The 19096-nt window shown below is 38.0% G+C and overlaps 1 protein-coding gene across 1 annotated transcript; it reads left to right on the forward strand.

Annotated features, from left to right (window-relative positions):
- The first annotated feature begins 268 nt into the window (after positions 1 to 268).
- LOC139159232 (rho-related GTP-binding protein RhoF-like) lies at positions 269 to 13447 on the forward strand. The gene is made up of 5 exons (XM_070736582.1): positions 269 to 541; positions 6633 to 6720; positions 10045 to 10154; positions 10590 to 10724; positions 12862 to 13447. Exons 1-5 carry the CDS (start codon positions 395 to 397, stop codon positions 13027 to 13029), a joined length of 648 nt encoding a protein of 215 aa, XP_070592683.1. The 5' UTR covers positions 269 to 394; the 3' UTR covers positions 13030 to 13447.
- Positions 13448 to 19096: the final 5649 nt, after the last annotated feature.

The following is a 19096-nucleotide window of genomic DNA, read 5'->3' on the forward strand; positions in this document are numbered from 1 at the left end:
TCTTATTTGCATTTGAATGACTTTTTTTAACACTTTAAAATAACTTAAAATGCGGGGAAAATTCAAGGCAGCATTATGAGTTCTTACAGCATACTTTTATCCTCTGTTCTCCACGCTTTGTCACACAATGGGTGGTTGATCCTGTAACAGCCTTCCTATTTGCTTTTTCTTCCTTGTGTCAGCCACTCTTTGCACATTCCAACCACACCTAATCTTAAGGCCTCTATGACCCATAGTTGCAATGCTGAAGGCTTTGATTTTCAGCTATAGAAGGACAGGAGATAAGCACAAATGTGAGAGTGAAAAACTACTCAGAAAGAAAAGGCATTTTCATGGCTCGTTTTCTTAGATCATTCAAAGAGACCTTGTTGTAGTGTCCTGAGAATTGGTCGACATGCAAAGAAGTCAAGAGGTTCCAGGGCAGTCAGAGTGCAAACAAGAGACCAGGGGAATCACTGAGATCAAGCTGGTGGTAATAGGAGATGGTGGTTGTGGGAAGACATCCATGCTCATGGTTTTTGCAAAAGGAGAATTCCCTGAGGTAAGTTTCTTTCAACTATAATATCAATCTCACACTTCCTACTGCCAGATCTTTCCTTTTGTCAAGATCTTTCCTACTCAAGACAAACTATTCAAATATAGTCTCTATAGAATAGATCCTATCAATCCTCTGCTGCTATTTTTCTTACATTTGAAATTTACCCTTGTTTCAAATTCTCATAGCAGGTATACTAGAAACTTTCTTTTTCTTTTGTCATGGAATAATAACTGAAGCACTGTGGTAGCAAATCTTTCTGGAGTTTTTCTGTAGATATAGACTAACCAAGTGTCTTAGTAGCACTACTAAATTCACTGTACTTAACTACAGTATTTATCTAATTGACAGTGATGTCCTAAGTACAGCAGGACAAGATTTGGATAAGACATGAAATATTGTGTATTGGACAAAACAAATAAATAAATAAATAAATAATATTTGACTGAAAACATCCTGAAATAATTTTTTTTTGACAAACAGATTTAGTTATTGTAGAAAGAAAAGAGAAAGAAATTCAATCCAATTGCCCTTATTTTATTTAAGAATGGACTTAGAACCTTTGGGCAAATAGATTAACCTGTAATATGCTGCTCAAAAAATAAAGGGAACACTCAAAGAACACATCCTAGACCTGAATGAATGAAATATTCTCATTGAATACTTTGTTCTGTACAGAGTTGAATGTGCACAATAGCATGTGGAAATGATTGTCAATCAGTGTTGCTTCCTGAGTGGACAGTTTGATTTCATAAAAGTTTGATTTACTTGGAGTTATATTGTGTTGTTTGAGTGTTCCCTTTACTTTTTTGAGCAGTGTATTTAAAATTAGATTTTGCATTGTTTACATCAAAGAAATAAGAATCTTGTGACATGTTAACGTTAGTTCATTTGTTACAATATAAAGTTTTATGGAGTAAAGTCTATTTCATTAGGCTCATTGACGTCTATACACTGCATGTGTATGTAATGAGAAAATGGTAATCATTTAGCATTGATGTTAACTTTGGAATTAATCTATGCTGATCTTGGTGCTGATTGCTGGTGGAAAGGCGCTTGAGTCTTTTTGTTCCTTTTTAAGCTAGGTGATGGTCTCTTTTGTATAGCCTAGATATTGTTAATGTCTATGTATCTACTGATGGCTGGGTTTTTGGACTTGGCTTGGTCTGGGAGGGTCATATTTTCTCAATTGAAACAATGGTTAAAGCTGTCTATATGTTGTGAAATTAAAGAATTTGTATCATGTCTTCTGTTGGTGCTCATGGATGCATTCTGCCAGTCATTCTGCCTGTTTGTCCTACATAGTGGTTGTTGCAGTCTTTTACATTGTATGTTTTAGATGTCTCCTGTTTTTTTCTTTTGGGGTTGTTGGTTTTTTGGGGCAGCTTAGGATGTTTTGATGGCTTGTGTGCTATGCTGATCCACTATGGTTATAGTAGTCCATTGGTGGTTTCTGAGATATTCATTTTTTAAAATTAAAAAATAATAATTTTTATTGAACACTTTTTTAAACAACATTTAAATACAAATATACATATATACAAATCAAACAGTCAGAAAAAAACACCACATGACATACTATACATTACATAACAAAAAATAAACAATAGGATATTCATTTAACAGCATGTCATATTGATGTATCTTTAGTTTCTTTATAACACTTATTCATTAACTTGTGTATAATCATATATTTCCTAAATCCAACTTATTACAACTTTCTTAATAGCTAACATCTTGTCTAAATCTATCTACCTATTACCTTATTTGCGATATATGTAACTGACTATTTGGGGTTACTTTTATCTTCCAGCCAATTTTACTATTTGTTCCACATTTTGTAAAATTCTGTTTCCTCTGTTTCCAGATATGTGTTCATCTCCATGCATTCTAATAACTTTGTGATTACCATTGAGGTCAAAGGGGCTGTTTCTGCTTTTCAATGTTGAGCATAACTAATTCTAGCTGCAGTTGTTTTATATAATATGGGCATTGATTGTTTTTATTTATTTTCCCTTTTATAATTCCTAACAGAAGCAGTTTTAGATCTACTTTTGGTTCTATGGTTTTTTTTCCTATCCATCTTTGAATTTTTTTTCCAATATTTTTTGCCTTTGGGTAGCTCCAGATAAATGTAGATTGTACTCAGAAATAAATTGACCTCTTTCAGTCTAGAAATCTTCTTGATATATGGCAGTGTAATTCTTTTTAGGTTTTGAATTGGTTGCGCTGTGTTGGGTTGAGTGGTCAGCAGTAACGGGCTGCTGGTTACGCAGTCCGGTGCACAGTCCTGGTAGGAAATTCCGGGAAGCACACGCAGCTGCGCTTCACCGACTTGCACACGCATCCTCCCATAGAAGATTTGGCATCTGTGCATGCACAGCAATCAAAATCTTGTGTGAGAACGTTCATGCCAGTGAGATTTTGGAGATTTTTGCCAATTTTTTGCCAATTTTTTTACTTCTACATATGCATGCAAGCACAAATGTCAGTGAAAATTGCCAAAATCTCGCTTGCACAAGATTTCACTTGCTGCGCATGTGCAGAAGCCAAATATCACACCGTCAGGTGCACACACACCTGCCAAACGCACACGTGACAGCTTTGTAAGGTGCATGGATGGTGCCAAAGATGAGCAGCCCTTCATATCAGAGCTGCATTTGCAGAAACTAGCCAGCCCAAGCAGCAAACCAGCCCAACCAGCTAACCAACCCAACCAGTCAGCCACAGACCAGTAGATATGGAACTGAAGTCTTCAATGAAACACAGCAGCAGTAGATAGTCTTGGAAAAATATATTTACTTCTTACTTACACTACTTCTGTATACTATCTATACTATACATACATCACACTAGTATCTCACTACAACTATCTCAGTTACAATAACTCACAGGAACCAACAGATCAATACAGCAATACAGCAGCTTCAGAGCACACTTCATACAGAGCAGCAACAGAGCACTGCTAACAGCAAACAGAGAACAGAGAGCTCTTGCATAGTTAAATACTATTTACATAATTACTAGGTTGCTGCACTCTCAACTGCCTCAGAATTACTCAGCATTCTCAACAGAGGCCCACCTTCTGCATTAAGATATTATCTCAGGATTTTTAATTCCTGACACTTCACTGGTGGTCAGGGACTTTTTGATAAAATTGTGTGGATATCCATTTTTTGTAATATTTTGCATAGCTGCTCTATTTCCTTTTTCTGCTGTTCCAGCAAGTTGCTGCAGTGTGTTTGGTCTTGTCTAAATAAAGTCCTTACGAGCTTCTCTTGTGGAAGGTTAGGTTGCTTCTTCCGTAGTGGAGCACCTGATTAGTATGGGTGGTTTTTCTGTAGATTTGCATTTACAGTTTGCTATTGCGGTCTCTGCTGATCAGGATGTCCAGGAAGGGCCAAGTTGTTGTTTTCTTCTTCTCCAGTAAACTGGATTCCTTTAAACATGTTATTGGTGATTCTGTGGATGTTCTCTAATTGGTCCTTTTTTATTATGGTGAAGGTCTCCTCTAGGGGGAGTGATGCACTCATTGGTGGGGAGGGAGGGTACAGTGCCTTATTTCAGAACCTGCCAGCAAAGTGGAATAACTTGGAAGTCAGATTTGACCCACAGAACTGAATTCAATATCCTTGGCATTAATATATGTTCATTATCATTCAATTAGCTCTTAGTAATAGTTTTTGCAAACTATAAATTGTAAATATATGTACATTATCATTCAATTAGCTAATAGAAATATAATTTTTACAAATTATAAACTATCAAAACATCCTATAGCATGCATCAAGGGAATAATTTATTACAGAGGTGGTAGGTGAAAGTTTCATACTAGAATCTCCCTTGAAAATTATTGGTTTAAAAATAACCACCACCACCCAAATTAGGTTTCCAACAGGGGAGAATATATGTAGGTCAGGGTGGAATTGTGAAGTCCTTGGTACATACTGAGCTTGGTGGTTTGTTTGCAGAGATCTCATCGCTGTATTGATGATGTTATCTTGTTCGGTAATGAAACATCTGTAAACAAACGATCAAGTTCAGAGAGCATCAAGGACTCCACAAATCAGCATCTGTATGTAAATCAATCTTGGTTACTTTTATCTATGAGTTGCATTGATGACTGAATCATTTTTATTGCAAAAATAAGTATGGGTGGAAGGTGGCAGAGATAGAATATAAGGAAAAGCGAAGGAATGACTTCCCTATAGCTTTGTGAAATGAAAGAATATCTGGAAATATCTGCCTATATACTGTATATCTCTCTCTCTAAAGATTTCGCGTTACCAAATGTAACCTCGAGTCAGATGAAGAGTAGCTCCAGATTTTCCGTATTAATTCAGCAGAAGTGTATAACATGCTTTCTCCCTCAAGGGTTGAGCTTTTCTAGTGGCAGGAAAACCGTGGCTGAGAAAATAATTGGGATATGGACCACTTAGAGGTGATCCTGAAGGCACCCTCCCAGAGTGAGATATTAATCAGGTTGGGCCAACTGAGAATGGGCCTTTTCATTGTTGCCTGTACTCAAATTTCCTTGCTGTGTATTTATTGCATTTTTTTAAAAATATAGAAAATACACTTTGATTTCTCCAGACGTTCTAATGCTAATTTTCTCATCACACTCCAATGGAGCTTTTTAATTGATCTGTTGGTGTTGGCTACTGGCTGTTTTAATTAGCCAACATATTGTTTCAGTAGATGTGTTGTGTATTTGTTAGCTGTTTGGGGGATTGGTTTTCTGATGCTGTTAATTAATGCCAAATTTATTTATTTTTTTTGAGAGAGAGAGAGAGAGGTTAAATATCATTCTCCAAAACGTTTTGAAGGCTTTGTAGGAAAAGATTCATTTTTTTTATCCAGGGGTTGTCAGACGTCTGAATGGAACTTTATAACAATATAATACAATTGACTTGCAGGGCAGTACAATGTGCAATAAGCTCACACGGAGCAGCAGGATTGTGTGTTTGTTAGTAGGATTCACTGGGTCAGTGATTTTGTGTCTTTCACTGAGAGTTGTATTGGGTTGTGGGGGCTGCACGAAGGGAGGCTCAGCCAATCTCATTGTACACAGGCTGTACTCTGACAATAAAGGACAATAAAGGGGTAGTGATTTCTGACAGTCTCAAAATGGGTGAACAGTGCAGTCAGGCGGTAGGGAAAGCAAGTAGGATGCTTGGCTGCATAGCTAGAGGTATAACAAGCAAGAAGAGGGAGATTGTGATCCCCTTATATAGAGCGCTGGTGAGACCACATTTGAAATACTGTGTTCAGTTCTGGAGACCTCACCTACAAAAAGATTTTGACAAAATTGAACGGGTCCAAAGACGGGCTACAAGAATGGTGGAAGGTCTTAAGCATAAAACGTATCAGGAAAGACTTAATGAACTCAATCTGTATAGCCTGGAGGACAGAAGGAAAAGGGAGGACATGACTGAAATATTAAAATATGTTAAAGGGTTAAATAAGATTCAGGAGGGAAGTGTTTTTAATAGGAAAGTGAAGACAAGAACAAGGGGACACAATCTGTGGTTAGTTGGGGGAAAGATCAAAAGTAACATGACAAAATATTATTTTACTGAAAGAGTAGTAGATCCTTGGAACAAACTTCCAGCAGACATGGTTGGTAAATCCACAGTAACTGAATTTAAACATGCCTGGGATAAACATATATCAATTGTAAGATAAAATACAGGAAATAGTATAAGGGCAGACTAGATGGACCAGGAGGTCTTTTTCTGCCATCAGTCTTCTATGTTTCTATGTTTCTAACTGTGTTTGGAAAAGCAGGCCTACCTATTCTTAAACAAATAATCTGAAAGGAAATAGATGCTATGGAAGAAAAAGCTCCGCAGGGATGCTATCAGATCAACTAATCCAGTGATGGGCTCCTACGGGAATGGTCAGGAACGCAGTTCCGGTAGCAAAATTTGGAGCTCCACCCCAGAGCAACCAATTTGCACTGAAAGATGTTGAAACAAAATGCATAAGCCACGCCCACAGTGTGGTAGTAAAAATTTTGGTAGCCCATCACTGAACCAATCCTTCAAGAGAAGTTCAGTTAAGCAAAAATGTAACTTTCTTCATCATCTTTTTCTAGGTTTATGTCCCAACAGTTTTTGAGAAATACTTTGCTCCCTTTCGCATCAGTGACAAGCAAGTCCATATCAGTCTTTGGGACACAGCAGGTAAGGCTTAGGTCAAAACCGGCAGCATTGCTCCCTAGACCAGTGTGTTCCCAACCTTGGTAAGTGGAAGATATCTGGACTTCAATTCCCAGAATTCCCCAGCCAGCATTCCAGAGGGTTGGGGCTGCCACAGAGAAGGCTCTTCCCCTGGGTCCCGCCAGATGACATTGTTTAGTTGACGAGACCTGGAGAAGGCCAACTCTGTGGGACCTAACCAGTCGCTGGGATTCGTGCGGCAGAAGGTGGTCTCGGAGATATTCTGGCCCGATGCCATGAAGGGTGCTATTGCTATTATACATGATACAGCTTTGGTTGCCCCCGTTTTTCCTGCTGCCCTGTCTATTGACAGTATTGAGTTCTCACTGCCAAAGCTGTATTTCTCCTGTAACAAAAATCCCCTTTCAATGCTTCCTTTCATTAAAACGTATAAAAATGAACAACGGTGGAGAAGGAGCAAATGTCAAAACCTCCCTTACAGAGAATCTCAAGAGTTCAAAGTAGCCATTTCTAGAACCTTGGAATCTCCCTAGAATATCAGTCCAAAGATACCGAATGCTATTTTCTAGAGATGAAAGAAATACTTCCGACAGGGCTGAAAGGACAGTGTTTCTTTCATCTCTGGAAAAAAATATCTACCATTTCCACACCTCAAATCCTGGAGATTATGTTGCAGAGACAATAAAGGACTGCACAGTATATGTCAACAGTTGCAGTTGTGTTTCTCCTAGATTAGAGGAGAAGAAATAAGAGAAAGAGCGGCTTTTCTGCCAGGTTTGAATTTCTAAAACAGAAATCCAGTAAAGGCTTGGTAAAGGTAAACAGTCACCTAGGGTTTTCTTCTAGCAGTCAACTCAAGCATATGTCCATATGGTCATCTGGCTATAATGATTTGAAGATAACAGGATTCCAGTTCATCTCCTGATTGTTTCCTCTCTTTTTCCCCCAATTCTCCTGTGCACAAATGAAGCACATTGGGAACGCTAAGAATTAGTATAGATGTTCTTTACAGGTCCCTGGAAATTACACTAGGATCCAGTATATAAAATCACAATCTTTTACAAATTTAACCAGAAACAAACTCCATTGAATGGACCGAGAAGACAGTTTGTTTATTTATTTGTTTGTTTGTTTGTTTGTTTGTTTGTTTGTTTGTTTGTTTGTTCGTTCGTTCGTTCGTTCGTTTATTTATTTATTTATTTATTTATTGCCTAGGGGGAAGGGAATATCTCAGTTCCCCCATGCCTGACGGCAGAGGTGGGTTTTAAGGAGCTTATGAAAGGCGAGGAGGGTGGGAACAATTCTAATCTCCGGGGGGAGTTGGTTCCAGAGGGCCGAGGTCGCCACAGAGAAGGCTCTTCCCCTGGGCCCCGCCAAACGACATTGTTTAGTTGACGGGACACAGAGAAGGCCAACTCTGTGGGACCTAACTGGTCACTGGGATTCGTGCAGCAGAAGGCGGTCCCTGAGATAATCTGGTCCGGTGCCATGAAGGGCTTTATAGGTCATAACCAACACTTTGAATTGTGACCGGAAACTGATCGGCACATTAGATTGTATTATTAAATTTATTATTTTTTTACTCTGCCTTTATTATTGTTATAAATAACGAAAGGTGGCCAAGGTACCTTAATACTCCTTCCTCCTCATGTTGCCACCACAGTGACAACCTTGTGAGGTGGGTTAGGCTGAGGGAAGGTGACTGGCCAAAGTCATCCAGCTTGGCTTTCATATATTTTAAATTACTTAGGAGATATACAGAACAGAGATAGACCACCTTATATATAAATTCTGCTGTATGAGTCCCTTTTTCCGCAAGAGTGCCAGCGACCGGTTAGGTCCCACAGAGTCGGCCTTCTCCAGGTCCCGTCAACTAGACAATGTCATTTGGCAGGACCGAGGGGAAGAGCCTTCTCTGTGGGGGGCCCAGCCCTCTGGAATCAGCTCCCCCCAGAGATTCGTACTGTCCCCACCCTCCTTGCCTTCCATAGGAGTCTGAAGACTCATCTATGCCGCCAGGGTTGGGGCCATTAGACCCTAGCCCCCTGGCCGATGAATGTAGGTATGTTTTGCTATGCGAAAAGGAATGAGTAATCTTAAATGTTATTAGGGGTTTTTAAAGACATTAATTTGAGGCTATACAGTGTTCCCTCGATTTTCGTGGGTTCAAACTTCGCGAAAAGTCTATACCACGTTTTTTTCAAAAATATTAATTAAAAAAATACTTCGCTGTTTTTTCCCCTATACCACGGTTTTTCCCGGCCGATGACATCATATGTCATCACCAAACTTTCGTCCGCCTTTAATAAATATTTTTTAAAATAAACTTTAATAAATAAACATGGTGAGTAATAATCTAAATGGTTGCTAAGGGAATGGGAAATTGTAATTTAGGGGTTTAAAGTGTTACGGGAAGGCTTGTGATACTGTCCATAGCCAAAAATAGTGTATTTACTTCCGCATCTCTACTTCGCGGAAATTCGACTTTCGCGGGTGGTCTCGGAACGCATCCCCCACGAAAGTTGAGGGAACACTGTATTAATTGGATTTTTAGATATACATACTGTATATTGTTTTAATATGTTGTGAGATGCCCTGAATCCTTGGAGAGGGGTGGCATATAAATCAAATAAATAAATAAATAAATAAATAAATAAATAAATAAATAAATAAATAAATAAATAAATAAATAAATATTTGTAGGTACGAATGTGCACGAGTAATTTTTAAATGTTATTAGGGTTTTTTAAGTAATTAGTTAAATTAATTAGATTTTAGATATTTATATTGTACATTGTCTTTTGATATGTCTCCGAGTCTTTGGAGAGGGGCGGCATATAAATCCAATAAATTGATTTGATTAAATAAATTAAATTAAGTTTAAATAAATAAATAAAATAATAAATAATAAATAATAAATAATAAATAATAAATAATAAATAATAAATAATAAATAATAAATAATAAATAATAAATAATAAATAATAAATAATAAATAATAAATAATAAATAATAAATAATAAATAATAAATAATAAATAATAAATAATAAATAATAAATAATAAATAATAAATAATAAATAATAAATAATAATAAATATAAACAAATAAATAAATATAAATAAATAAATAAATATAAACAAATAAATAAAAATAAATAAATAAATAAATAAAGCAAGCAAGCAAGCAAGCAAGCAAGTAAGCTATTAGTTGCTTTTATGGGAAGTGTAATGTATTAAGAGACTGTGAAGAAGTCCTTGTGCGTATATTGTAAATGATGCTTATGTATATTGGTCAATGCAAATATATGTTACATTATTTCATACAGGACAGGAAGATTATGACAGACTCCGCCCTCTCTCTTATAATGGGGCCCATGCAGTTATCATATGCTATGATGTCACCAATCCCATCAGCTTCAACAACATCCTCACAAAGGTAACAAGACCAACAGCACCTCAATATAATGTATGAGCTCAATGAAAAACCTCTGGTTTTCTCACATGCCTAAAGTACAGTATTGTCTTTGTTTGCTGAATGCTGGAACAGGCCAGCTTTATTTGTTCCAGAATTCAGACTGGTTGTTCTTGCAATCCATGGTACTCTTGGCAACCATCTCCAAATCCAGAATCTGAAAATGTCTGTTTTCTTCCTCTTGTTCTTTCTCTGTGTCCAGCTCCCACAGCTGTATGTCCCCACTGAAAGACTATTGATGAAAACAAATCCCTTGAGTAATCCTATATCCATCTTTTATAGAAGGCTTTTTACTAGTTTTCAGAGATGTAGTTTAAAAAAATAATAATAAAGCAGATTCTATATACCTGAAAACTGTCCACCTTTGATGGTTTTTTAACCCCATCTCTGTCATTTTAGTGGTATCCTGAAGCAAACCATTTCTGTAAAGGGATTCCAATTTTGCTTGTTGGTTGCAAAACTGATCTAAGGAAGGACAAAGTTCTACTAAGGAAGTTACATCAAAACCAACTGGAACCCATCACATACCAGAAGGTAGTACAATCAGACACCCACTGTTCTCTTTGTGTGTGTGTGTTATCATGCTGCGCTATCCAACCACAAGTTTTACCTCCAAAAAACATAATGCATTCAGTCTCATCAAAGGTAACAAAAGGTGTTAATAGAAGGGCTGAACCATACTTCAGAAATAATAAAGAACGTATGCTTTGGAATGTATGAAAGTACAAAAGAACATGTCTACAACTCCTTAGGGCTGCTGCTTCTTTTCCCTTGACCACATGTATGCTATATACAGCTGCCATGTGATCCCCGGAAACAACGCATCTACTTCAAAGAATTGTAGATTTATGGCCCTGTGTGCTTTGCCTTTGAAGCACATTTTTGGAACCAAATCTAAAGCACTTCCCATTTCTAATATTCAGCCAAATCCCATCAAGTTGGGCTTGATAGCTGGAAATTACATAGACAAATTGTTACCATTTCATCCTCACCTTGAAATGCCATCTGTGCTCAGTATTATAAGTATGTTGCCCTTTACTGGTTCTACCCATTCCTTAAATCAGGAACAAGCAGCAGTTTGTTTGTTTATATTTTATTTTCAAGTATGTATTGGTAGAAACATGGTTTATATACATGATATGGGTACTAATGAGAGGGAGACATTAGGAGAGAGACGGTAGGCACGCTGGTGCACTTGTGCATGTCCCCTACTGACCTCTTAGGAATTGGGTGAGGTCAACAGTGGACAGTCTAAGGCAGAGGTCCCCAAACTTTTTACACAGGGGGCCAGTTCACTGTCCCTCGGACTGTTGGAGGGCCGGACTATAAAAAACTATGAACAGACTCCTATGCACACTGCACATACCTTATTTCTTTGTCTCTCTCTCTCTCTTGCTTTCTTTCTCTCTCTCTCTCTTTCTCTCTTGCTTTCTTTCTGTCTCTCTCTCTCTCTCTGTCTCTTTCTCTTTCTTTCTCTCTCTCTTCCTCCCTCCCTCCCTTTCTCTCTTCCTCTCTTTCTCCCCCTTCCTTCCCTCTCTCCTTCCTTCCTCTCCACTTCTCTTTCCCTCGATCTTTTTCCATTCTCTTTCCCTTTTCTTTCTTTCTCTCCACTTCTCTCTCTCTCTTTTCCCTCTTTCACCCTCCCTCTTCTCTCCCCATGGAGGACTCGCCCGACAAGCCTCCACCCTCCGACCCCGGACTCCCATTCAATCCCCATTCAGAAAACGGGAGCTAGCAAGTCAAAGAGGAGGAGGAGGTGGGTGTGTGCGTGTATGTGTGTGTTGTGCCCAGCTCGGCTTTCAGCAAGCCTTACTTTACCTCAGGTGAGATGAGATTGAGGGAGACGTTCTCACTGCTTTTGCAGTGCGGCCTTGGAAAAGACCCATGGGCCAGATAAATGGCCTCAGCAGGCCGCATGTGGCCCGCGGGCCATAGTTTGGGGGCTGCTGGTCTAAGGGTAAAGTTTTGGGAGTTAGGAGATGAAACTATAGAGTCAGATAGTGAGTTCCAGACATTAACAGTTGTTAAATTCCATCTCTCATTACCTGTGAACAGAATGGCCACTGGTACAAGATGATAGAGTTGCAATCCAAGGCCTAGAAGGCCACAAATGTCTATCCTGCCCTAATTTTAAGAAAATATTTTCAGAGATAAGTTTATTTCTGGAGGTAATATTACAGTGCAAGTAAATGGTTTGTAACCATGGGAAAGGCTGATGTAAGCCATAATCAGTATGTAATCACGGGTTTGCTTACTGTGCTGCAACCTGATTGGCTGTAACCTATATAAGGAGTAACACCCTTGCATGGGTGTGGTTTGTACTGAGTGGTTTGTTATAGAGTGGTTTGTGCTGAGTGGTTTGTAGTTAGTGGTTGCACTGGTGGATGTAATAAGAGTTATATAATAGTATTGTGGATAGTTTATTGTAGTGGTTAAATGTCAAAAGTGATAGTTTATTTAGAGAAGCAGTTTGATAAGAAGAAAGTAAAATATATTTTTACAAGAAAGCCTGATGTAGTGGTTTTCATTGAAGACTTTAATTAGGTTTAGTGGTTAACTGTGGCTACTTGGTGGGTTACCTTCCACATGCGCAGAAACTCTCTCAACAGATATGTCAATGTTGTTTCCCCCCCCCCCCCCAACTGACCTCCTCATCTTCTTTTTGTTGTAGGGAGAGGCCTTGGCTCGGAATCTCCGGGCAGTTGCATATTTTGAGTGTTCAGCCCTCTATCATGAAAATATTACTGACATATTCACAGAGGCTTCAAGAGCGGCTTTGAGTCGGATGAAGAAAGAACATCAGAAGCAAAGACTCAAAAGGACCTGTCTCCTTACCTAAACATCCTTTACGTGACTCCAGAAAATTGGCAAAAGTTCCTATCTACCCAGCGAGACGAAATCTCTTAGAATAAGTTGTGCAAAACAAATAAATGAATAATAAAGACATTGGGGAAACTTCCCGAACTGAGATGGACCAATATGCAAATAGATAGAAGAAGAATGCATAGAATATCAAGCTTCCTGGATTTAGTGGTTCAACAGGTTCAGCAGCTGCACAGCAGTTCTCCTTCGAGAGTAAAGACGACCAGAAGATCATTCTGATATTTAAATCAAAATGGAATACTGTCAATGATCATGTAGAAAACTCGTCATATATTCAAATACTGATTACAGTAGGCCTACTCAATGCAATACTGACAATGCTTATTGCTACATACCAGAGCTCAATAATACTCTGTTATTTTGCTAACTAAGACTGGAAAAACAGTATAGTCAATAGCTGGCAATTGACTATAGTTAGTTTCAGAAAATAAATATTTTTTTCAGTATTAGATATGTTCAAGTTGTTTGCTTATAATGTCTTATATGCTGTTGTTACTGGTTGTCCACATTATGCTTAATCAAAAAATGTTTCCTAAGAAGCTGAAATAATAGATATGAATTGCTCAAAGTAGTTCTGACATAATGTCTGAAATATTATTTTGTTCCAATGTTTAGGGTGGCTCCTAAAAGCATCATTACCATTATTCCAATGTTTCCTTGAATAGCACACAAAGGAAAAATTCCAAAACCATCTACTCTGAATAGAAAAGTTAGAAGAAACTCTTAAAGGAATCTATCAGAGTAAAGAACAAAGCTGTATTATCTCTAGTTGTATTATCCTGCAGCTAGAAATTATGTTGGAGGCATTTATATTGGATCTTCATTTCCACATATTGAATAGATATAGTTAACATGTTCTAATGGCATTTACAGAAGAGATATATATTGATCATCCTATGCAATATATACAATTATGATTTCATATTTATTTATTTATTTTGTGATATTTATATGCTGCCCAACTCCAGCAGGGATTCTTTCCTCTATTCACAACATTTTCAACACAGACTGGCTTATTAATCTTATTTGGCCATTAAATGGTGTATGTATGATGGCTCATATCTCTTTTACAGATGAATCAATTTGCTAGATTAAAAATAGGTAATTTTACCCACTTTTGTAAATTGGATGGCTGCTCAAAATGCTGTTTGTTGTATTGTTGTTGTTGTTAGAGTGGCATTGTAGTGTAGTGGAAAAACGCTCACCTCCCACAGATGATTCTCTCCTAGGGCACAAAGAAAAAATATATGCTGTGAACTCCATGTGGTGCCAGGAAGGGCAGCTGGCCAGCTCAGCTCCATCCAGTTGTCCAGACTCTACCCAGAGAAGAGCTGCAAAAAATTTTACTACCATACTATGGGTGTAGTTTATTTTGTGGGTATGGCTTGCCGGCCATGTGACCAGGTGGGAGTGGCTTGGTTATCATGTGACCATGGGAGCTTAAAGATCATGTGACTGGCTCAAAGGTGGTCAACCTGATGTCACGCACGTCAAGGGTTTGTGTTAGGCTTAGGGTGCCTGGCATCTTCTCACCTCAAAAAGATACAATTTCCCTATCTATTTACTATTACTGAATATCTAAAATATAGTATTTAATTCTGTGTATATATGTCATATGTGTACATACATATTACACATAGCCACACAAAAATATACATTATCTACTATATAAACTGTATGTGTATGTATATACACACACGCGCACACATAGTTCTTCTAAATTTATACACATTCAACCTCATTTATTGCAATAGGAAAAACATACCCAGAGCCCAGAAGGGAAAAAAAGAAAAAAAATTCAATTTTTTTCTACCAGTTCTGCGTACCTGACCAAACATTTTCTACCAGTTCTGCGTACCTGACCGTACCCTTAAGAGCCCATCACTGACTGTACCCCAAATTAAGGGATTAGGGGGTTGTAAAAAAAAGGGAGTTGTTGTTGTTTAGTTAAATTTACCTATGACTAAAGAAGATATGATGGGAAGTAGATTTGCTTTTTCTAAGGAAAAAAACAGCAAATGCAACCACGGACTATATCTGATAATCTTGGAACAAAGCCAGAAGGAAGGATCCACCCAGCCTGCAAACGTGGTTCTTCAAGTTGAGTACTTTTCCATCCCAGCTGCACACCTTATCCTGGGGCAACTAGGTATACAGTACATCATGTTAGAAGCCTGCTTTATTCGTGTGACTTTTAAATATGCTGCTTATTTTTTTAAAAGATGATGAAACATTTTTTTAAAAAAAGCCTTGAAACCCATCCTTTAAAATGATCTAGCTGCACCTTTGTCCAGCATTTTCAAATTAATTAATTTTGAATTAGTCTTTAATATACAATAAACTCTCAGAGAAAGTCAGTTATATAAATGACATCTAAATATGTTATTTATTCACAAACAGGTATTAACAAAGAGAAAGGGAGTATTGTATTGCATATATAATTCAATTTATCTATCACATACCTCCCAGCAATTGGTAAGATCCCACAGGGTTGGTTTTCTTTGTGGCCCCTCAGATAAACAGTGTCGGCTGGTGGGTCCATGAGGGAGAGCCTTCTCTGTGGTTGCCCCAACTCTCTGGAATCAGCTACCTCCTGAGCTCTGAACAACCCTCACCTTATTGGCCTTCCAGAGAGCCATAAAGACCTGGCTTTTCTGACAGGTGTGGGGCCATTGACTTTGGGGGGATGACTTGCAAGATCAACCCATTAATATATGGATGGCTCCAATTATTTTAAATTGAAATGTTTTTATACTGATTCATGTTCGTTTTTGTCGTGAGCTGCCCTAAGTCCCTACAGAGTTGGGCAGCATAGAAATATAATACAACGTAACGTAACATAACATAACATAACGATATGATATGATATAAATCTATAGGCCATTAGATTAGGGAAGACTGCCATAGGACAATGTCACAACTCCTCACCACATGTCGAGATTTATTTTTTATGCAGAACTAAAACCCAAATTGTATTTTTCAGCACCATGGCCACTACCACCCAGCACTAAGAATGCCAAAATCTGTAATTTCTGTCTATTCAGTTATTGAAGAGGAAAATTGATGTGTTGTGGGGAAATAGAAAAAATTCAGAGAAAGATGGAATCCCATCATCAGAACTTTGCTTAACAAATATTTCATTGCTGGGAGAAAAACTGACACAGTGGAGGGATCATTCTGAGCTTTGGATGAATGGTAAAGTTTCATTTTTCCAACACAGTGTATCATAAAACATGTGAAACAACAACAATAATTAGATAGTGTTAAGGATTCCAGCCAAGAAACCCTATTTCCAAAATAATGTGTTTCCTATCTTTCCCCCTAAACTTTCTCAGGACTTACACATGTTTTTCTTCCAATAAATTGTGCAAATCTTAAAGTTCCAGAGCATGTTAGCGTTTTCATTTTCTATTACTTTTTCTATTTTATGGTACCAACACTTTCTGTTTGCATGGAAACACTATTTCTTGCAGGTATTCCAATGTGCTGTTACTACAGTACTTTGTGAAGCCATTGTTTATAATCAGCCTTTGCAATTTGCTTGCAGCAGCTAACTAGGTGGTCCATTGTTTCTTCAGCTTATTATTTACATTTATGATGACTGTTCAATAGGCTCTGGGTGGCTTACATCATCCAGGTATATAATTAAAACAATTAAAAATATAAACAACGTGGTAGTCTAGACTAAAAACAACCATAACAATAAAACATGACTGGGACCATAAATACCTTAATACTAGGTCTTGGAACAAAGGTAGATCTCCATCGCCTTCTGGGATCCCAGGAGAGTGGACACTACGTGTACAGTATCTCTGGGGGACTACTGTTCCAGAAGTCAGGTGTAGCAATACAGAACGGATGCTTCCTCAATCCTACACAATGACATCCTTTCATTGATGGGACCTGGCGCATACCCCTCAGAGCAAATGTTCCAGACAGACCAAAATTATTTGAAAAGGGTGTGGTTTACTATTACATTCTCCCATGCAATATGAAATGATGCCTTTGCCATTGCCATTAAAGGCATCACCCACTTTGAGCATCTTCTGATATCACTAAAGCCTAGTTGCTTGAGCTGGGCAGATGGACTTTTACATTTTGAATGGCCCTGCTGGAACAATGTGGCATATACTCCTGGCATTCTTCGCTCATCCCTCCTAAAAACATCATCCCTATCCTATCCTCCACCATGATGAGGCATCATAGGAGGACTTGGGGAAAGGGATTTGCTGTTTAGTGTATCCAAGTAAATGCCCAAATTTTCTTTTAAAAAAAATAGTTTTTATTAAATTTATATACATTTAAAAAGACGTTACATAATCCATAACTTGGTAACATTACAATACTCAATATGTCTAAATTCAAAGAACATACAGAAAAAGACAAAAAGACAAAAAATAAAAATAAAAACAAACCTACACAAAAAAGAGAAAAAGAAGGAAAAAAATAAAAACACACAAACTAAACCCTCCCCCCTGCTATCTCTCTTGACAGCTCATCCTTTTTTTTCTTTTAAATATCCTAGGGTGCTTGATAACAACAGTTCACATTTAGTTTTATGCATAACATGTCTTTTCAACTATTATACTGTTAACTCTCACAATAACATATTTATATCTTCCTAATTGCTTATAATAATATCTTTTGCTTTCCTAACCCTATGGTTCTATACCTATTTAACATATTTACATTTCCTTTTTATAGCTTCCTTTTCTTTTCTCTTTACTAACCAATCGTAAACTATACTCCACACAGCATAGTAATTCGAGTCTTCCTTATCATTTAGCTCCAGAGTCATTTTATCCAATTCTGCACATTCAAATATTTTTTTAATAATAATTCTGTCTGTTGGTATTCCTTCCTGTTTCCAATATTGAGCAAATGCCCAAATATTCACAGGCAGTCCTGACTCATAGGATAAAAAGGGAAATCTTCGAAGTCAGAAAGTGCTTTAAATTTCTATTTTTTTTATCCTCTAAAAACTGAAAATGCAATGTGTATTACCTTCACAATATTCTTCTTCAAGCACTAGTTATTACAAATTGAGATCAGAGGGAAAAAAATAATAAAAATGAATATGATTATTCTGTTCTTCTAACCTGATGCCTTTCTTCATATTACTTGTGTCTATTCTAAGTTGAAACTGAAAACCCAAGGCTGAAACTGGGCTGACTCAGTTGTTGAATATACCAGAAAGAAATACAGTGATACCTTGTCTTAAGAAATTAATTGGTTCTAGGACGAGGTTTGTAAGGTGAAAAGTTCGTAAGGTGAAACAATGTTTCCCATAGGAATCAATGGAAAAGCGATTAATGCGTGCAAGCCCAAAACTCACCCCTTTTGCCAGCCGAAGCGCCTGTTTTCATGCTGGTGGGATTCTCCTGAGGCTCCCCTCCATGGGAAACCCCACCTCCGGACTTCCGCATTTTTGCAATGCTGCAGTGGAATCCCAGCATCACAAAAAGGACCGTTGAACTTACCTGAACGGTCTTCTCGATGCACTGCAAGGAGAGTCCAGGATGGGTTATTCTCAGCCTGATTGGCTGGGACTGAGTTTAATTTAAATATTTAAATATTAGTCAGGCACCGCCCCCTTAGCCCTCCAGTCTAATAAGTACGAAGGAGCAGTAATGCAAAAAACAATGATTTATTAAACCAGGAACAACTCCCAAGTTCCAACGAGAACAACAACGAAACTGTGACCCTGGTCCCAAAAGAACCGGGCGGGTCTGGACTCTCCTTGCAGTGCATCGAGAAGACCGTTCAGGTAAGTTCAACGGTCCTTCTCCAATGCACTTGCAAGGAGAGTCCAGGATGGGATATACCCAAGTTATAATCAGAGGGAGGGAGAAGGTTGGACCAGGGGCGCTGAAAATGAGCACACCCCTTGCAAGACCCTCCTTCCAAAAGCTGCTTCCGAGGAAGCAAACGAATCAATCTTGTAATGTCTTATAAAGGTGGACGGAGCTGCCCACGTGGCTGCTCAACAAATGTCCTCGAGTGAGGCCTGAGTCCTCCAGGCC

Source organism: Erythrolamprus reginae, chromosome 1, assembly GCF_031021105.1.
Source record: "Erythrolamprus reginae isolate rEryReg1 chromosome 1, rEryReg1.hap1, whole genome shotgun sequence".
Taxonomy (NCBI): Eukaryota; Metazoa; Chordata; class Lepidosauria; order Squamata; family Dipsadidae; genus Erythrolamprus; species Erythrolamprus reginae.

What these genes read in the sequence shown, in the direction of transcription:
- LOC139159232 (XM_070736582.1), top strand. Translation starts at nt 395, where the DNA reads ATGCAAAGAAGTCAAGAGGTTCCAGGGCAGTCAGAGTGCAAACAAGAG. An exon ending in TCAACAACATCCTCACAAAG is followed by an intron (nt 10,155 to 10,589) that starts GTAACAAGACCA and finishes CTGTCATTTTAG; the next exon opens with TGGTATCCTGAAGCAAACCA. An exon ending in AACCCATCACATACCAGAAG is followed by an intron (nt 10,725 to 12,861) that starts GTAGTACAATCA and finishes TTTTTGTTGTAG; the next exon opens with GGAGAGGCCTTGGCTCGGAA.